General features: G+C 33.8%; 2 protein-coding genes across 2 annotated transcripts in view; both read right to left on the bottom strand.

Annotated features, from left to right (window-relative positions):
- The window catches only part of LOC106721188 (eyes absent homolog 2), a 42,167-nt gene extending 40,194 nt beyond the window's left edge, over window positions 1-1,973 (bottom strand). Inside the window, exon 1 of the mRNA XM_045684340.1 lies at window positions 1,785-1,973. The gene's annotated coding sequence lies outside the window, so the exon portion shown is untranslated. The remainder of the gene's footprint in view (window positions 1-1,784) is intronic.
- Window positions 1,974-3,188: 1,215 nt separating this feature from the next.
- LOC106721214 (ethanolaminephosphotransferase 1) lies at window positions 3,189-11,223 on the bottom strand (the record flags this gene model as incomplete). The annotated part of the gene is made up of 9 exons (XM_014516113.2): window positions 3,189-3,254; window positions 5,634-5,810; window positions 6,455-6,629; window positions 6,924-7,081; window positions 7,234-7,342; window positions 7,411-7,564; window positions 8,356-8,554; window positions 9,135-9,203; window positions 11,164-11,223. Coding segments are annotated over 9 exons (1,167 nt in total), but the record flags the coding sequence as incomplete, so codon positions are not given.
- Window positions 11,224-15,378: the final 4,155 nt, after the last annotated feature.

Below are 15,378 nucleotides of genomic sequence, written 5' to 3'. Positions count from 1 at the left end.
ATGAAACGCTAGCAACAATATCTGTTTCATGAATGGACCACCACTTGTACAATACCACGATCACAAAGAAGACAGGCGTGAAATGGAAGCAATTCCGGATTTCATCTGATGAGTGTGGTCCCGGAGACCTAATTTTAGTCCTCTTTCCTTTCCCGCCCTTTTCTTAAATAAAGGATGGGAAGAGGAAGAGGAATCCACTTCCCCTTCCCATCCTTTCTTGATAGGAAAGAAAGAGGACTAATAATTATATTTTAATTCTGACATATAAGTTCAAGTACAATTGACAAGTTCTGACTATCATGTCATGTCAACGCCCACTGTGATAAGTGAAGGGGAAAATATGTGTCATAATTGCGCTTATAATGTCGTAAAAATGACACATGTCTACATTTATAACATAACTAAATGTCACCCAAGACTCCGTTTGCACGGGATTAAAAAAAAACTTAATTGGTTACCTATGTGTTCTTTCAGACTATGTTCTACATCTATACCAAATTTCATCGAGATCCATGTAGCCGTTCTGGAGATACCTTCTAACAAACATTCATCCATACATCCTTACATTCGCATCTACATATATAAAAGAAAGTCGTGTTAGTTACACTATTTATAACTCAAGATCGGTCGAACTGATTTAGCTGAAAATTGATGGGGAGGTAGCTTAGAACTAGGAGACAGACATAGGAACTTTTTTAATCTTGTGTGCAATTTTTTTTATTCATTAAATAATTAAATTAATTAATTAAGTAAGAAATTAATTAAACGTTAATAACCTAAAATATCATCAGAATAAAACGACGATCGGAAAATATAACGATGTTCTTGTTTATAAATTACCAAATCGTATGTTTTATTTTTTTTCCACGTCGTTTCGGTGAAGTTTCCAAAATATCACGTTAAAATTTTACAAACAATCAACTATAAAGTTATTACATTATTTGATTAAGACGGAATTATAGAAAACCAATGTGTATTTATTCCCTTTAGGCTGAATAATGCAAAATTTACAGCTTCATCTATGTTCATTAACACCTTGGTGTTCCCGCTGCTCGTTTGCCCCCTTCTCTTATAAAAAAAAAAAAAAAATTAGGCCTCCGGCACCACACTCATCAGACTGTACGCGGAATTGCTTCCACTTCACGCCTTTCTTGTCTCTACCCCATTCAGAAATCTACGCATAAGATTACAGAAACACCTTATAATACCTTTCTTAAACACTTTATCTACCTACCACTTAATTACCTAACGAAATTGTATTTGCCATCAAATATTTTAACTGTTTTAAATACGATTATGGTTCTTTAATTAGATACAATAGCAAAATAGCAAGATTTTATCTTCAGTCCATATTTGGAACGTACATTTAATGAAGAGGACACATTGAAAGGGAGATCTCTTTTTATGCATCTCATCCTTTGTCGTTTAAAGATAGGAAACGTATCTGCATCAGCGGTTCGGCATTTCGGCGAATTCAAGTAGCCGCTTGCTTACTTGAAAACAGTATTCGTTTCCTACTGTTATTAGACAGAGGAGAGGACAAACAGAAATAGGACATTTCCTTATCCTTTCCATCCACTCATCTGTTAAATTGAATTAACTACAAATTCGATGTTCTTTATCTAAATATTTAAATAAAAAAAAACTATAGATTAAAACACTTTTTGGCATTTGTTTATTCATTTAACAAAATTGTTTATGAATCAACTATGATGTATTTTTATCATAAAATAAAATATGTCTTGTTATGTCTTATTAGAAAATAAATCTAGTAATAAAATTACCTCCTGCCTTAAGGTCTGCATTCCAGCTATGTCATGGCCTACCAGGGGAACAGGATTGTCTGCGCATGCGACTCATTCTACCAAACCGATCGACATGCCAAATGTTTTTAATTGCAACACCACCACAAAATGTTTTTTTTAAGAAAAAAAACTTGTTACATTCTCTATGGGCACCTCACTTACCTATTTTATTATATTAAATTCAGCTACCATTTCACGATTGATAATTTTAATATTTAATAATATTATATTTAATATTTTTTTAGAATAATTTCGCGCCGCACAACACTATTTAACACTAAGTCCACTGTCCACTTTACGTTTTAAAAAGTTTTCTTACCGACGGATTTTTATAATTCGAACAAGTTTCCTAAACTGCCAGTTTCATTATTCGAATCGAGTTTAAAAAAAAAATAACATCCGTTAAGCCGCGAAAGGTAATTCAAAAATTAAAAATTAAAAAAAAAGAACATTCGAATTCGGTAAACAATCGTAGAGCCAACAAAAGCAGCGCTTCGCGGCTATCCGAAGCTGTACTGAAATTCTAAACCCCGACTTCGGTGTCTGTGTCGAACACCCCCCATTACTAAATTTCAAATCTATTCTAAAACATCATAACTGTACTAACTAACTAATCCAAAATACACCTTAACAGTAAGACATAGAGTTCAAATTCCTACAAATACAAATGTAACATCAGACTATTAAATAAAACTACAGACAGGACAAGGCTATGAGAACGTATAATTTCAAGACGGAGCTGCGGGCCACACCGACTAGCTATATCTATCTCTTTCGCACCAATACAAAAAGCTGTACAAGTTTTCGCGATACAATGCTTTGTTGCTCATTTTTTTTGCTATTCTGTATTAAATTACGTATTATTTTGTGAATTAAATTGTTCCGCGGTGTCATATTTTTGCTCTATACCTGACGATGTCTTTTTGCAGGAATGGGAAGCAGGTTGTATATCTAAAATATATTCATACCGTTAAAATAAATAGGGTAGATACTTATGAAATTTATTTAAACTCTAATTTGAGCTGTACGTAGCTCTTACAGCTTTCGTTAATAGTGTCTTTAAGGAAAGAAAAATCAATAGGAAACATTTGAATGTTCTTCTTTTAGCTTAACCCACATGCTATATTTATTTCTTTCCCTTTTTTATTAGCCGACTTCAAAAAGAAGGATTATCAATTCGACTGAATTTTTTAATTTTATGGCAAATAATTAATCCGATTTTATTTAAAAGTTCCTATCCAACTAGTACTAAATAATTCTGTTTTCGGAACTTGTTAAATTGCAAACTAAAATTAAATTTAGATGAAAAAAAATTGTTTATCAAATAAAACTACCTACTAGATTTAATATAAAATTTATGTAAAAATAAAAAAATAACTATTTTTATTTTCGCTTTTCTTCTGGTACAACAAAACACTTCACTTTGAAGTGGTCACACATTTGACGGACCTGAAACAATAGAGTTAAGATTAACATTTATAAATGTTAGGTATATACAACTATGTAGTTGCCCGCGACTCCGTCCACGTGGAATCATCCGCCGTAGAAACTTTCAAACAAACATCCATCAATCTAAACATTCGTATTTATAATATTAGTAATATTAATGTGGTTTTCTTATACGGAAAGGATGGTAAAGAGAAGGGAATTTGATGGTGAAGGAGATGCATAGGAAGGGAAAATATTGTCTTTCTGTGCGTCTTTTCCTTTGTCGATTAAAGGTAGGCAAACGAATCTGTAATTGTGGATATATATGGACAGCGGACGCTTCGCCATTTCAACGTAATCAGTTTCCCGCTTGCTCTTTTGTCACTTTATGACATAAAAAAGAATATAGTGACATAAATATTGAAATATATTGTCATCTCACACATTCTCTTTGAAAGAAAAGACACAATAAATTGTATTCAAATGTCGCGCCACTTATAAAATAAGTAGCTTTTGTCCTCAACTATTTTCGCTCTGAATTAAAAAAAAAAAACTCAATTTGTAAGCCTATTTGTTTTTCCAGATTATATTTTACATCTAGATATGCTAAATTTAAGCGAGATTGTAAAATTTAATGACTATTAATATTCCTTTTTTGTGCAAAATGCTTTCGTATTCTTTAAAACAGATCGTATTTTTCAAATGCTTAAAGTTTAATGTTTATAACATATATAAGCAGAAATGGTTCGAGATGGAATATTGATTTTAGTTTTAAGTCTACAATGCCTGAATACCTAAAAACCTTTCTGGTTTATGGATTATAGCTACATATTTAAAATTAAAAAAGAATGAAATAGCTACTTGTTAGAAAAATATCTAATAAGATAATATTTTAATACAACGCTAGAAAAAATACTACTGTATTCTATAACCTTCGTACATATACATATGAAAGTTTGGATGGATAGATGGATAAAGCTTTAAACTAAATAGAATCTATATTTTACTAGCTGTTACAGAGATTTCATACGCGTGGAATTAAATAAAAAACTTAATTAAAAAGCCTATGTATTCTTCCAGATTATATTCTACATATGTGCCTTTCATCAAGATCCGTTTAGCGCTTTTGGAAATACCTAGCAACAAACATTCATCCATCCATCAAAACATTCGCATATATATATTTAAAAGAAAGTTGTGTTAGTTACACTATTTATAACTCAAGAACGGCTGAATCGATTTGACTGGAAATTGGTGGGGAGGTAGCTTAGAACCAGGAAACGGACATAGAAATTGGTGGGGAGGTAGCTTAGAACCAGGAAACGGACATAGAAATTGGTGGGGAGGTAGCTTAGAACCAGGAAACGGACATAGAAATTGGTGGGGAGGTAGCTTAGAACCAGGAAACGGACATAGAAATTGGTGGGGAGGTAGCTTAGAACCAGGAAACGGACATAGAAATTGGTGGGGAGGTAGCTTAGAACCAGGAAACGGACATAGAAATTGGTGGGGAGGTAGCTTAGAACCAGGAAACGGACATAGAAATTGGTGGGGAGGTAGCTTAGAACCAGGAAACGGACATAGGATAATTTTTACCCCATTTTCTATTTTTATTCCGCGCGGACGGAGTCGCGGGTAAAAGCTAGTTTATAATATAGACGAGTAAGATAGACATATTTTTACGAATATCCAATTTAATATCTTACTAGCAGTAAAATAATAGAGTATAAAATAAAATTTGAAAGACAATATTTGAAGTACAAAAATAGGTGTCGTGTGAAGTTATCAAAGAAGCATGTTTATGTTGCAGGAAATTACATGTTACAGTGCGACTTTGAAATACGAGATAACGGAGATTGACTAGACAGTTAAACTTGTCGTGTTAATATGATTAACTGTTTCATATAAAAAAATAATCTGCATTATATTAAATTACATAGAAGACATATATGTTTTTTTTTTCTTCAAAATAAACCTAAAATATTAAGTTTTTTTTTTAAATTCGTAATGTTATCCCTACCGATGTTATAAACAACTTTAAAATTGTAAACTTTGATCATTTATGGAACACTAGCTGTTGCCCGCGACTCTTTTCGCCCGGAATTGAACAAAAATAACTTAATAAGTATCCTATGTGTTATTCCAGACTATGTTCTACATCTGTGCCAAATTTAATCAAGATCCGTTGAGCCGTTCCGGACATACCTTCAAACAGACATCCATCCATACATCCATCCATCCATCTAAACATTCGCATTTATAATATTAGTTAAGTAAACATGTCTCGACTAGGATTTCCACTGCCAAAACACATGCAAAAACATATTTATTATGAATCTGTTTTTTCAATAGAGAATGTCAACACGTTTTAATACATGTTTCGCCAGTGTAAACACTTACCACACAGATGCCGTAGTGTAAGTGAGCGAAGAGGGCTACCAGGAGAACAGAATGCAGCAGGAGGTGCTGCAGCGCCGGTTGGTATGTGGACATTACAGCAGCTGCCATCAGCGGCCATAAAAGACTGTTGAAGACTTCACATCTCTGCTCACTCATCTCTGATACTATTAGGCGACTCTATCATAAACAGAATTTATTATAATGGTCCAGGTGAACTTCAGATGTCCACAGAAGACCCAGCCACCAGATCATTGATGAACGTTCCACAGGTTGATGAAAGTTCAAGCTCGTAACATCTTTTACACGAATGGTCCGGCTTCAGTGACGAGATACCACGGCCACACACCACAGGTGTGAAGTGGAAGTCATTCAATGTCATTGAATTCATTCAGAGTCATTCAGTCAACTAATGACTTTATGTGTTGGAGGCCTAATTTTAGTGCCTTCCTATTACTATCCTTATCTTGTAAGAACAGGAAATGGATTTGACGGAGAAAGGGACGTATAGGAAGACGAAATTACTATTTTCCAACCGTACCCTTCTCTGCCGATTAAACAGAAAAGGCATCTGCCGTCACTTTACTATTAGACATATAGCACTTTCAACTTAATAACTAGCTGTCGCCCGCGACTACGTCCGCGCTGAATTAAAAAAAACGTAATAAGTACCCTATGTGTTCTTCCAGAGTATTTTCTATACCTGTGACAAATTTCATCAAGATCCGTTGAGCCGTTCCGGAGATACCTTCAAACAATCATCCACCCCTCCATCCATCCAAACATTCGCATTTATAATATTAGTAAGATAACAATGTACTTACAGCAGTGTTACTAAATAAAGTCCCAAAGAGTAACAGGAATGCGCGTGGGTAGAGTTCCATGACGTCACTCTTCAGCGCCCAGTACGTCAGTACTACGACTAATGACGTCATAGACCACACAGGACGCACCGCCTCTAGTAACGAAAGGTTCTTACCCGTACCATTCTTGTAGGATCTATCGATTTAAATAGATACATTGTAAGGTTATTAAAACTGTTAGCAATTACGAAAGGCCAACTCAAGCGCCATAATAAGTTCAGAGGGGCTAGCACGAAAGTTCGCGACACGCGCCTTCGTAACGTTATCGACAAAATATATCGAAAACGGCACGGAAACGTTCTCACGCATATTCGTCCTTGTCCCTCAGGATAATAGAATTAACAACAAATCCATATACGGGTTATAAACATTACCCTCCTGTCAATTAGTCTAAGTCGGGCAAAAATTATGCATATTTTAAACAACTTACAGATAAACGTTGTATATAGAGACTGGCAATGTTGTGAACAGGCCGGTGGCATGAATTGCCACTTCTAGAACTTGTGCGAATGTCACATTACCGAATATAAACATCTTAAAGTATGCAGGGCCTTTGATACCGGCCACTAGGAATAGTAAAGATGATGTCTGGAAAAAAATAAAAACTTTACTATGGTATTGCCATCCGTATCGTTCGAAATTGGAAGATTATTTAAATAAAGTCATCTCATTTTTGTCATAAAGAAAGCTAGAGATGACCAAATGTTTTGCTTTGAAGCAGTAACAAGGCAGGTTCTTACCCACATAGCGACGTCATACCCCCAAGGTAGGTAGAGCACCCTTGTGTTATATTTCTCACAATGAGATACATAAAAGTTGAGTAGTATACTACCTACTATTAGGTAACCTCTAGAAAATAAAAAAAAAGTAAAATTAAGAAACAATTTTATACATACTATATGTTACTAAAATTTTACCTAAACAAAGGTATAGAGAATTCATCTCTACCGAATACAGAGAACAGACAGAATGGTATGAAGAACACAATGAAAGAGTCAAGTCCGTGGTCGAACATCTCTCCCAAAGGACCCGAGACACCCAACCTGCGCGCTTGTTTGCCGTCTATGCCGTCTGCAACATAACATATTTAATAATATGTTGAACAAATAACACACATTTTTCCAACATACATAGATTAAACAATTTAAATACTATGATTTCTCAGAATATGCACAAGTTAACACATCTTTTTATCCGACTTAAAAAAGAAGGAGGTTATCAATTCGACTGTATTTTTTTTATGTGTTACCGCGATGCTCCGCCCCTGGTGGTCCGATTTTGATAAAAAATATTTTAATCGAAAGGAATTGCTTGCAGATGGGTCCCATTTTTTTTAAATAACTAGAAGACTAGTAGATTTTGAATTTATAGCACAATTAGTCGACCAGAAAAATAAAATGGTCGCTTATAACATTAGAATAACTGCGTTAGGAATTAAGTAAAGAATGTCTTTGCCTTATATATATATACTAGCTTTTACCCGCGACTCCGTCCGCGCGGAATAAAAAATAGAAAACGGGGTAAAAATTATCCTATGTCCGTTTCCTGGTTCTAAGCTACCTGTCCAACAATTTTCAGTCAAATCGATTCAGCCGTTCTTGAGTTATAAATAGTGTAACTAACACAACTTTCTTTTATATATATAGATTTTTACTGTAACTATTGTTAGGTACTCTTTTTGATAATATTTTAAACATAATTTTTATTTAATTAATTGTTTTCAATTAGAATTGGATCTCAAATAGTATCCGTAATTTAGTAAGTAGATAAGTATTGTTATAAACTTTACTAAAGCTTTACATGTCTTAAAGTTAGGTTCTCTCATCAAGTCTATACTGATTACTTTCTTGAGTATTACTTACCTAAGTTATAAGCGAGAAATATCAAAATAGAACTAAGCGTGAACACGTAGTTAGGTATATATCCTTCATTTTTCTGCTGCCCTGGTCCACCGGCCGCTAGAAAATGGTAGTCGTACCAGGAAGTCAGTAATGCCACCACCACTACGCAAAGGAATCCTAGGAATGTGAGCAGGTTTGGTGCTAGCCATCTAGGTATAATCTGGAAAAATACTAAATCTAGACCAGACCACCTAGGTGAGAAATACTCATTCCTTGAAGCAGTTTAAGGCGCTCTTGACACCTTTGTCTATACGAATGTTATAAAAAAAAAGATTTGTTTGTTCTTGTTGAATACTAGCTATAGCCCGTGCCTCCGCCCGCGCGGAATAATAAAAAAAACTTTAAAATAGGCTATAATAATTACTATTTTTTTTTTAAATTCCGCGCGTTGTAATCGAAGGCGAACTGCTTGTTCAGTAATTGTCACATCTTATGACATGGATAAATTAGTAACGTTTTTATTAAATTTAAAAAAATATAAACTGAAATATTTGTAACTTATTTCATCATCATCATCAGCTCACTATACGTCCCCTAGGGGCTTGAACCCTACCCTAAGTTAGGTGTGACTAGGCCATAGTCAACGCTGGCCCAGTGCGGGTTGACTTCACAAATATCATTGAATTTCTTCTCAGATATGTGTAGGTTACATTAAGATGTTTTCCTTCATCGTAAGAATAACTTGTTTAGGTTTAGTTTATTAATATTATGTTCTACTAATGAAGAGATTTTTTAATCACCTTTACTATAGTGTTCCAGAGGGGATGCATAACATAGCTACTTAGCGGACTTGTATCGATGGCTCTGTACTGAAACAAAAAACACGTAATTAAAATTAAGTCCAATTAACACCTTGTTGATGAGTTGAGGTGGCATTAGATTCCTTAGTGTGTCATAGTGGCCAGTCAAGTTTTTTATAAAGATACTAGCTGTCACCCGCGACTCCGTCCGCGCGCAGTTAAAAAAAAAAAAATGAAAAATAGATGTTGGCCGATTCTCAGACCTACTGAATATGGTCACAAAATTTCATGAGAATCGGTCAAGCCGTTTCGGAGGAGTACGGGAACGCACATTGTGACACGAGAATTTTATATATTAGATATGTTGATATCTTACTAATATTATAAATGCGAATGTTTAGATGGATGTTTGTTTGAAGATATCTACGAAACGGCTTAACGGATCTTGAATAAAATTATTATTATACTTATTAAGTTTTTTTTTAATTCCCCGCGGATGGAGTCACGAGCGACAGCTATTATAAAATACAATTTCATTTAAAACCGTATAATTAACACAACAGATTCTAATGTAAGGACTATATACTAGCTTTCGCCCGTGACTTCGTCCGCGCGGAATTAAAAAAATAACTTAATATGTAGCCTATATGTTCTTCCTGATTCTACGTCTGTGCCAAATTTTATTCAAGATCCGTTAAGCCGTTCCGAAAATACCTTCAAACAAACATCCATCCATCCATCCAACCAAAAAGTCGCATTTATTATTTTACTAAGTAAGGTTTACTATTTATTATAGACGTGTTACTTAAGTTATTATTATTTACTTTTACATTTTTTCGAAAAATATACCTTTAGTAGAGACTACAATAAGTAAATAACCTTGCAACTAACTACAAACATTGACCTCTCTACTCTTATACGTTTACGTAATCAAACAAAAAAAATTGTTATACTCGCGACTCTTAATTTAACTAGGGTGTTAAGGAATAGACTAATACAATGTTTACTAAGCTATTAGATGAGTTCCATAACTTGTCGAGAAAAAAATTATACCACGACTTAACAAACATTTCGTTGATGTTAATTTAAAAATTAAAGATAGTGTTATAAGCATTAATGTAAGCCAAAAAGGGGTAAGTAGAAGTACATTTTATATTTGACACAATCCTTATAAAGTAATTTATTCTTACAATATAAAGAGGAAAGACTTGTTTAGCCGACTTCAAAAAGAAGAATTTCAATTCCCAAAAAAAAGTAAAAGGTTCAAAAAGAAGAAGGTTCAAAGTTGAAAATCAATTTGTCTGAATTTTTATTTTTTATATAACATATAAACTCAAAAACTACTGGATCGATTTAAAAAATTCTTTTGCCATTAGAAACATACATTATCTCTGAGTAACATAGGCTATATTTAATACTAGTAAGGCGATTTTATTTTTAATTCCGCAAAGACGAAATCGCATGCAAAAGCTAGTTACACTTTAAGTAAATTGAGAAAGGAATGATTTATAATCTCTATCTATAACGAAGTTTTTTTTATATATTACAAGGTGGCAAACGAGCAAGCGGCCACATGAATTCGCCTAAATGGCGAAGCGACCGCTGCCCATAGACTGCATTGCGGATGCGTTGCCTACCCTCAATCCAGGAAGAAGGAGACGCACAAAAAGAGAATATTTAACCTTTCAATGCATCTCCTCCATCAAATCCACCTCCCCTTCCCATCCTTTCCTTATAAGAAAAGGAGTGGGAAGGGAAAGAGGACTAAAATTAGGACTCCAGCACCACACTCATCAGACGAAAAGCGGGATTACTTCCACTTGACGCCTGTCTTCTGTGTTGTCGTGGTATATCACCGGGCGAGCCGGACCATTCTTGCAACTGATGTTGTTGTTGCTGGCGTCTACCACTGTTAAAAGACTTACTTCACGCAGTATCTTAATATAGAGTTAGTTTGAAGGACTCCCTTAGTGCTCATTTAATGACTGATTACTGCAATAATAATTAATTATTTATAAATAATACATACCTTGTAATTATCAAAACCTTTTAAGTGTTCTTTAGATAAATATCTATAATCAAACATAGTTTATAAACGTAATTCACTGAACTAACTAATATTAAATACTTATGTTACACAAGGTCTATTAGAACCGGTTTTCGTGTTTAAAGTTAATAAAAAAAAAATCAGAAGGAATATAAACACTATAATTAAAGAATAGAGTTTAAATTGCAATGTTTCTTTAACATAAATATATTTTATTCATTTAAAATTAACCACACGTTGTAAATATACAATAGCACATGAATGTATGAATCATATTTGATAAAGTTATCAAAAATAAATAACAGATGGTTCATTGGTCATATCTTTGTTATCAAAAGGTTATTTGCAGTTCGAATCCATCTTGAAATTTTGCGAACAAAAACTTTTTTTGATCCGTTTAAACTTATACTCAGGTCCTATTACTAAAATATAGGTCTTTGTATCAAGTTTTACTATTTCTAAATATTGGTAGACAGACATTTTTTAGGTTATAATTTTCACTTTGGGCTTAACTATGTTTCAAATGTGGAAGACATCCAGCATGTTTTGGAGTGTGCTCGGAACGAACGGTTTAGACTTAATTATAATGACGGTCAGATAAACACTATCCTGACTTACCCGTCTTCTGACGAGGCCAGGATGATGCTTAAGTTGACCAACATATGTTTAAGAAACAATGTAGATGATTAGATTATTGTGTATTAATTTGAAGGCTTTTGGTCGCATTGCGAAAAGCCTCTTAAATAACAAAAAAAACACGTCTCAATTACATTTTAGCTTAAGTATACGTCAACTCTTTTATACTGTGACTCTAGCGCTCCAGCGCGGATTTTTAACAAATCATAGTTATTGAAACATTATTATGCATATTTCGAAATGCGATTTATACCAAGAAATAATGAAGTACTTAAACTGAAAGTATTGTGGTGATACATATTTATGGTGAAACATATAACCACGTTGTTGTCAATAATAAGAACCAGTGGCGGTCAAAGTGTTAAAACACGTGTTTAACAAAACAGTAACTAATATTATTTTTTGGAACAATACAGTTAGTCTTTAAGTTATAAAAGCTAAAACTAAATTAACAGTTTTTAAACGAATGTTTTTATTATCACAGTATATTATGTTTTAAAATTATTTCTGACCTAATAACTAGTTATCAAAAATACTTGATAAGATATATACTATATCTGTGTTACGAACATTTTTCAGTTGACTGCGATATAAAATGCGTCTCGTTTTAAACAAGAATTGTACGATAAGAGAATGATCACCCGCGACTCCGTACGCGCGGAATAAAAAAAAAGCTTGTGTTCTTTCAGACTATGTTCTACATATATGACAAATTTCATCGAGATCTGTTTAGCCGTTTTGGAGATAACTTCAAATAAACATAATTTATAATATTAGTAAGATATGGGACATTATTAGCGTGAAACGAGCAAACGAGCAAACGGTCACCTGAATTCGCCGAAATAGCGAGGCGAACGTTGCCCATAGACATCCGCAAATGCAGATGCGTTGCCTACCTTTAATCAACGGAGAAGGGGAAACATAGAAAGAGGACATTTGCTCTTCCTCCAAATCCACTTTCCCTTCTCATACTTTCCTAATAAGAAAAGATTTTGAAGGGGAAAAGAACTAAAATTAGGCCTCCGGCACCAAACTCATCAGACTGTACGCGGAATTACTTCCACTTCACGCCTGTCTTCTGTGTGGTCGTGGTATTTCACCGGTCTACCTGACAAATTCGTGCAACAGATGTTGTTGTTGCTGGCGTTGGTAGACGTTAAAGAAATACGCAATAGAAAATATGAAAGAGGATACGCATATCGAAAACAAAATATTTCGAGAACATGATTTATTTGCGTGCTGATAATGAATATCCATTTTTTTAATTTTTTAGTCTGTGCACAAGGCCGCGTTTATTCCGAGTCACCTCTGGAATGATTGGCGCTCTTTTGACGAAGCTTTGACAGAAAAGTAAGTGATATACGCGTGCATATTAAAGGTAATGTAATTTTTTTCTTTTTTTTTTCTTCGACAGCCAGTTTAATAATAATATAAATAAATCGATTTTTTTTTGATTATTTATTAAATTAAATTATTTAGATTTTTGGTAATCGCTAGATGGCGCTGTTTTAAGCTAGCTTCCACTTCCAAGCAAATTCAATTGTACCAAATCTTTTTCTTGAGAACTCATATAAAACAAATGCCTCATAAACTAAACCCGGGTTTAATTTTAAATTAAACTATTTCCTTCTCACTTTTTTATAACGTAATAGTTGGTTATTGATGTTGATATTTGAATAAAATTAAAAAACACATTTCCAATGGCCATATTTTTGATGATAAGGCTTCCTAGACACGATAAATGTAGTGATGATAACACGTACAAGTGCATTGCAAGTTCTGATGTAGTTAATTGAGTGCAGTGGTGCAGCGCACAATTAGGCGACTCACTAATTGGTCCCGCGACGCGCCCGCGCTGTTACTATGACAAACTGCCTGCGCCTGCGCAACTCGACAGCTGTTAATTTGACGCGATGCACCATAGGGTAATTATATATAGAAGATGCGGTTTTTTTTAACATAAAACAATTGTTAGTACTCGTATCGTATTTGTAAGTAGATCGTAATTTTTTTTTAGTATTAATACCTTGTGTTTTTTGCACATTAAACCATAGTATTTAATTTTGTTATTAATTTTTATTGTTTAGTAATAAAATATATATTACATTTAATTTTATTATTTATCTACCAATCTATTCAAGATGTAAAACGATTGTTTTAAAGTGAAATTATGTTTTTGATGATTAATTAATGTCTGCCGGTGTAATACACTGTGGTGACGAGTGACATTATTAGCCAATTGATTTGCATGAGTATGAAAAATATGTCATTGCATTATCCAGAATATATGGGCATATGTTCATTGTTAATTATAACAATTGTGTTCACTATTAACATAGAAAACAATTACGTAACATATATTTCACTAGCTGTCGCCGGCGACTCCGTCTGCGCAGAATTAAAAATAAACTTATCTAGTAACCTATGTGTTCTTCCAGACTACCTTCATACAAACATCCATGCATCTAAAAATTCTCTTTTATTATATTAATAAGACTCCATGAACATATTAATGAGTTTTGTTTAAATTCAAAATGAGTAATGTTACAGTGGGTTTCCACTGCAGAAATATTTGTATAAAACAAATTTTTCATATCTTATTGTCATGATGATCTGTGTCATGTCATTCTTCTTGTAAAATCTTATATGTTATCTGTGTTCTAGCACTGCACTGCATTCCTGACATTACTTCCAAAGTTTTGTGTGTTTTACATTTCATCGTACAGATTTTTTCCCAAAAAATGTAACTGTAAATGTGTTAAAAATTATCAAAATAATTTAATGCGTAAAAAATAATTAGTCTGGCATATTAAATGGTAGACAGAAATACTTAGAGATGACATCATGCTAGCTGATCCCGGCCGCCATTAGACAATGCTAATGGTACTAGTGATTATTACGCAGCACTCATCAAATAACCTCCCTATTATTCCACTCGTGAATAATTTCAAATGATTTATATCGCATCTGAATTCGACTGAACTCTTTTTAAATCTATATATATAAAAGAAAGTCGTGTTAGTTACACTATTTATAACTCAAGAACGGCTGAATCGATTTGACTGAAAATTGGTGGGCAGGTAGCTTAGAACCAGGAAGCGGACATAGGATAATTTTTACCCCGTTTTCTATTTTTTATTCCGCGCGGACGGAGTCGCGGGTAAAAGCTAGTTCATTATAAACTCTGTGAACAATCTTTTTTGAGTTTTTCTAGCGACCCTTTCACTTATTCTATTATCTATTATTACTTCTTTATAAAAAAAATTAACAGAAAAAAAAACACAAAATAACTGACCAGAAATAGTTAGTCACATAGCGTTCTATGTGACTAACTATTTCTGGTTCTATGTGACTTTAAAAAACCTTAGCTTCTTCCATGCATAAAAAAAAAGAAAACCGAAAATATAACTGGCCGATAATAAACTATTATTACAATTAAAAAAAAAACATCTCCCTATTCGTAGCCAGTATCCATTATGATCTGTGTCTGCGGACGCTAGTGGGGGGCGCGCGGGTGCGGGGGGAGGTCTCGCACGCGCGCCCGACGTTCAGACATTATCG

The sequence above is a fragment of the Papilio machaon genome, chromosome 26 (genome assembly GCF_912999745.1).
Source record: "Papilio machaon chromosome 26, ilPapMach1.1, whole genome shotgun sequence".
NCBI classification, from domain to species: domain Eukaryota; kingdom Metazoa; phylum Arthropoda; class Insecta; order Lepidoptera; family Papilionidae; genus Papilio; species Papilio machaon.
This window is presented reverse-complemented; position numbering and strand designations above follow the sequence as displayed.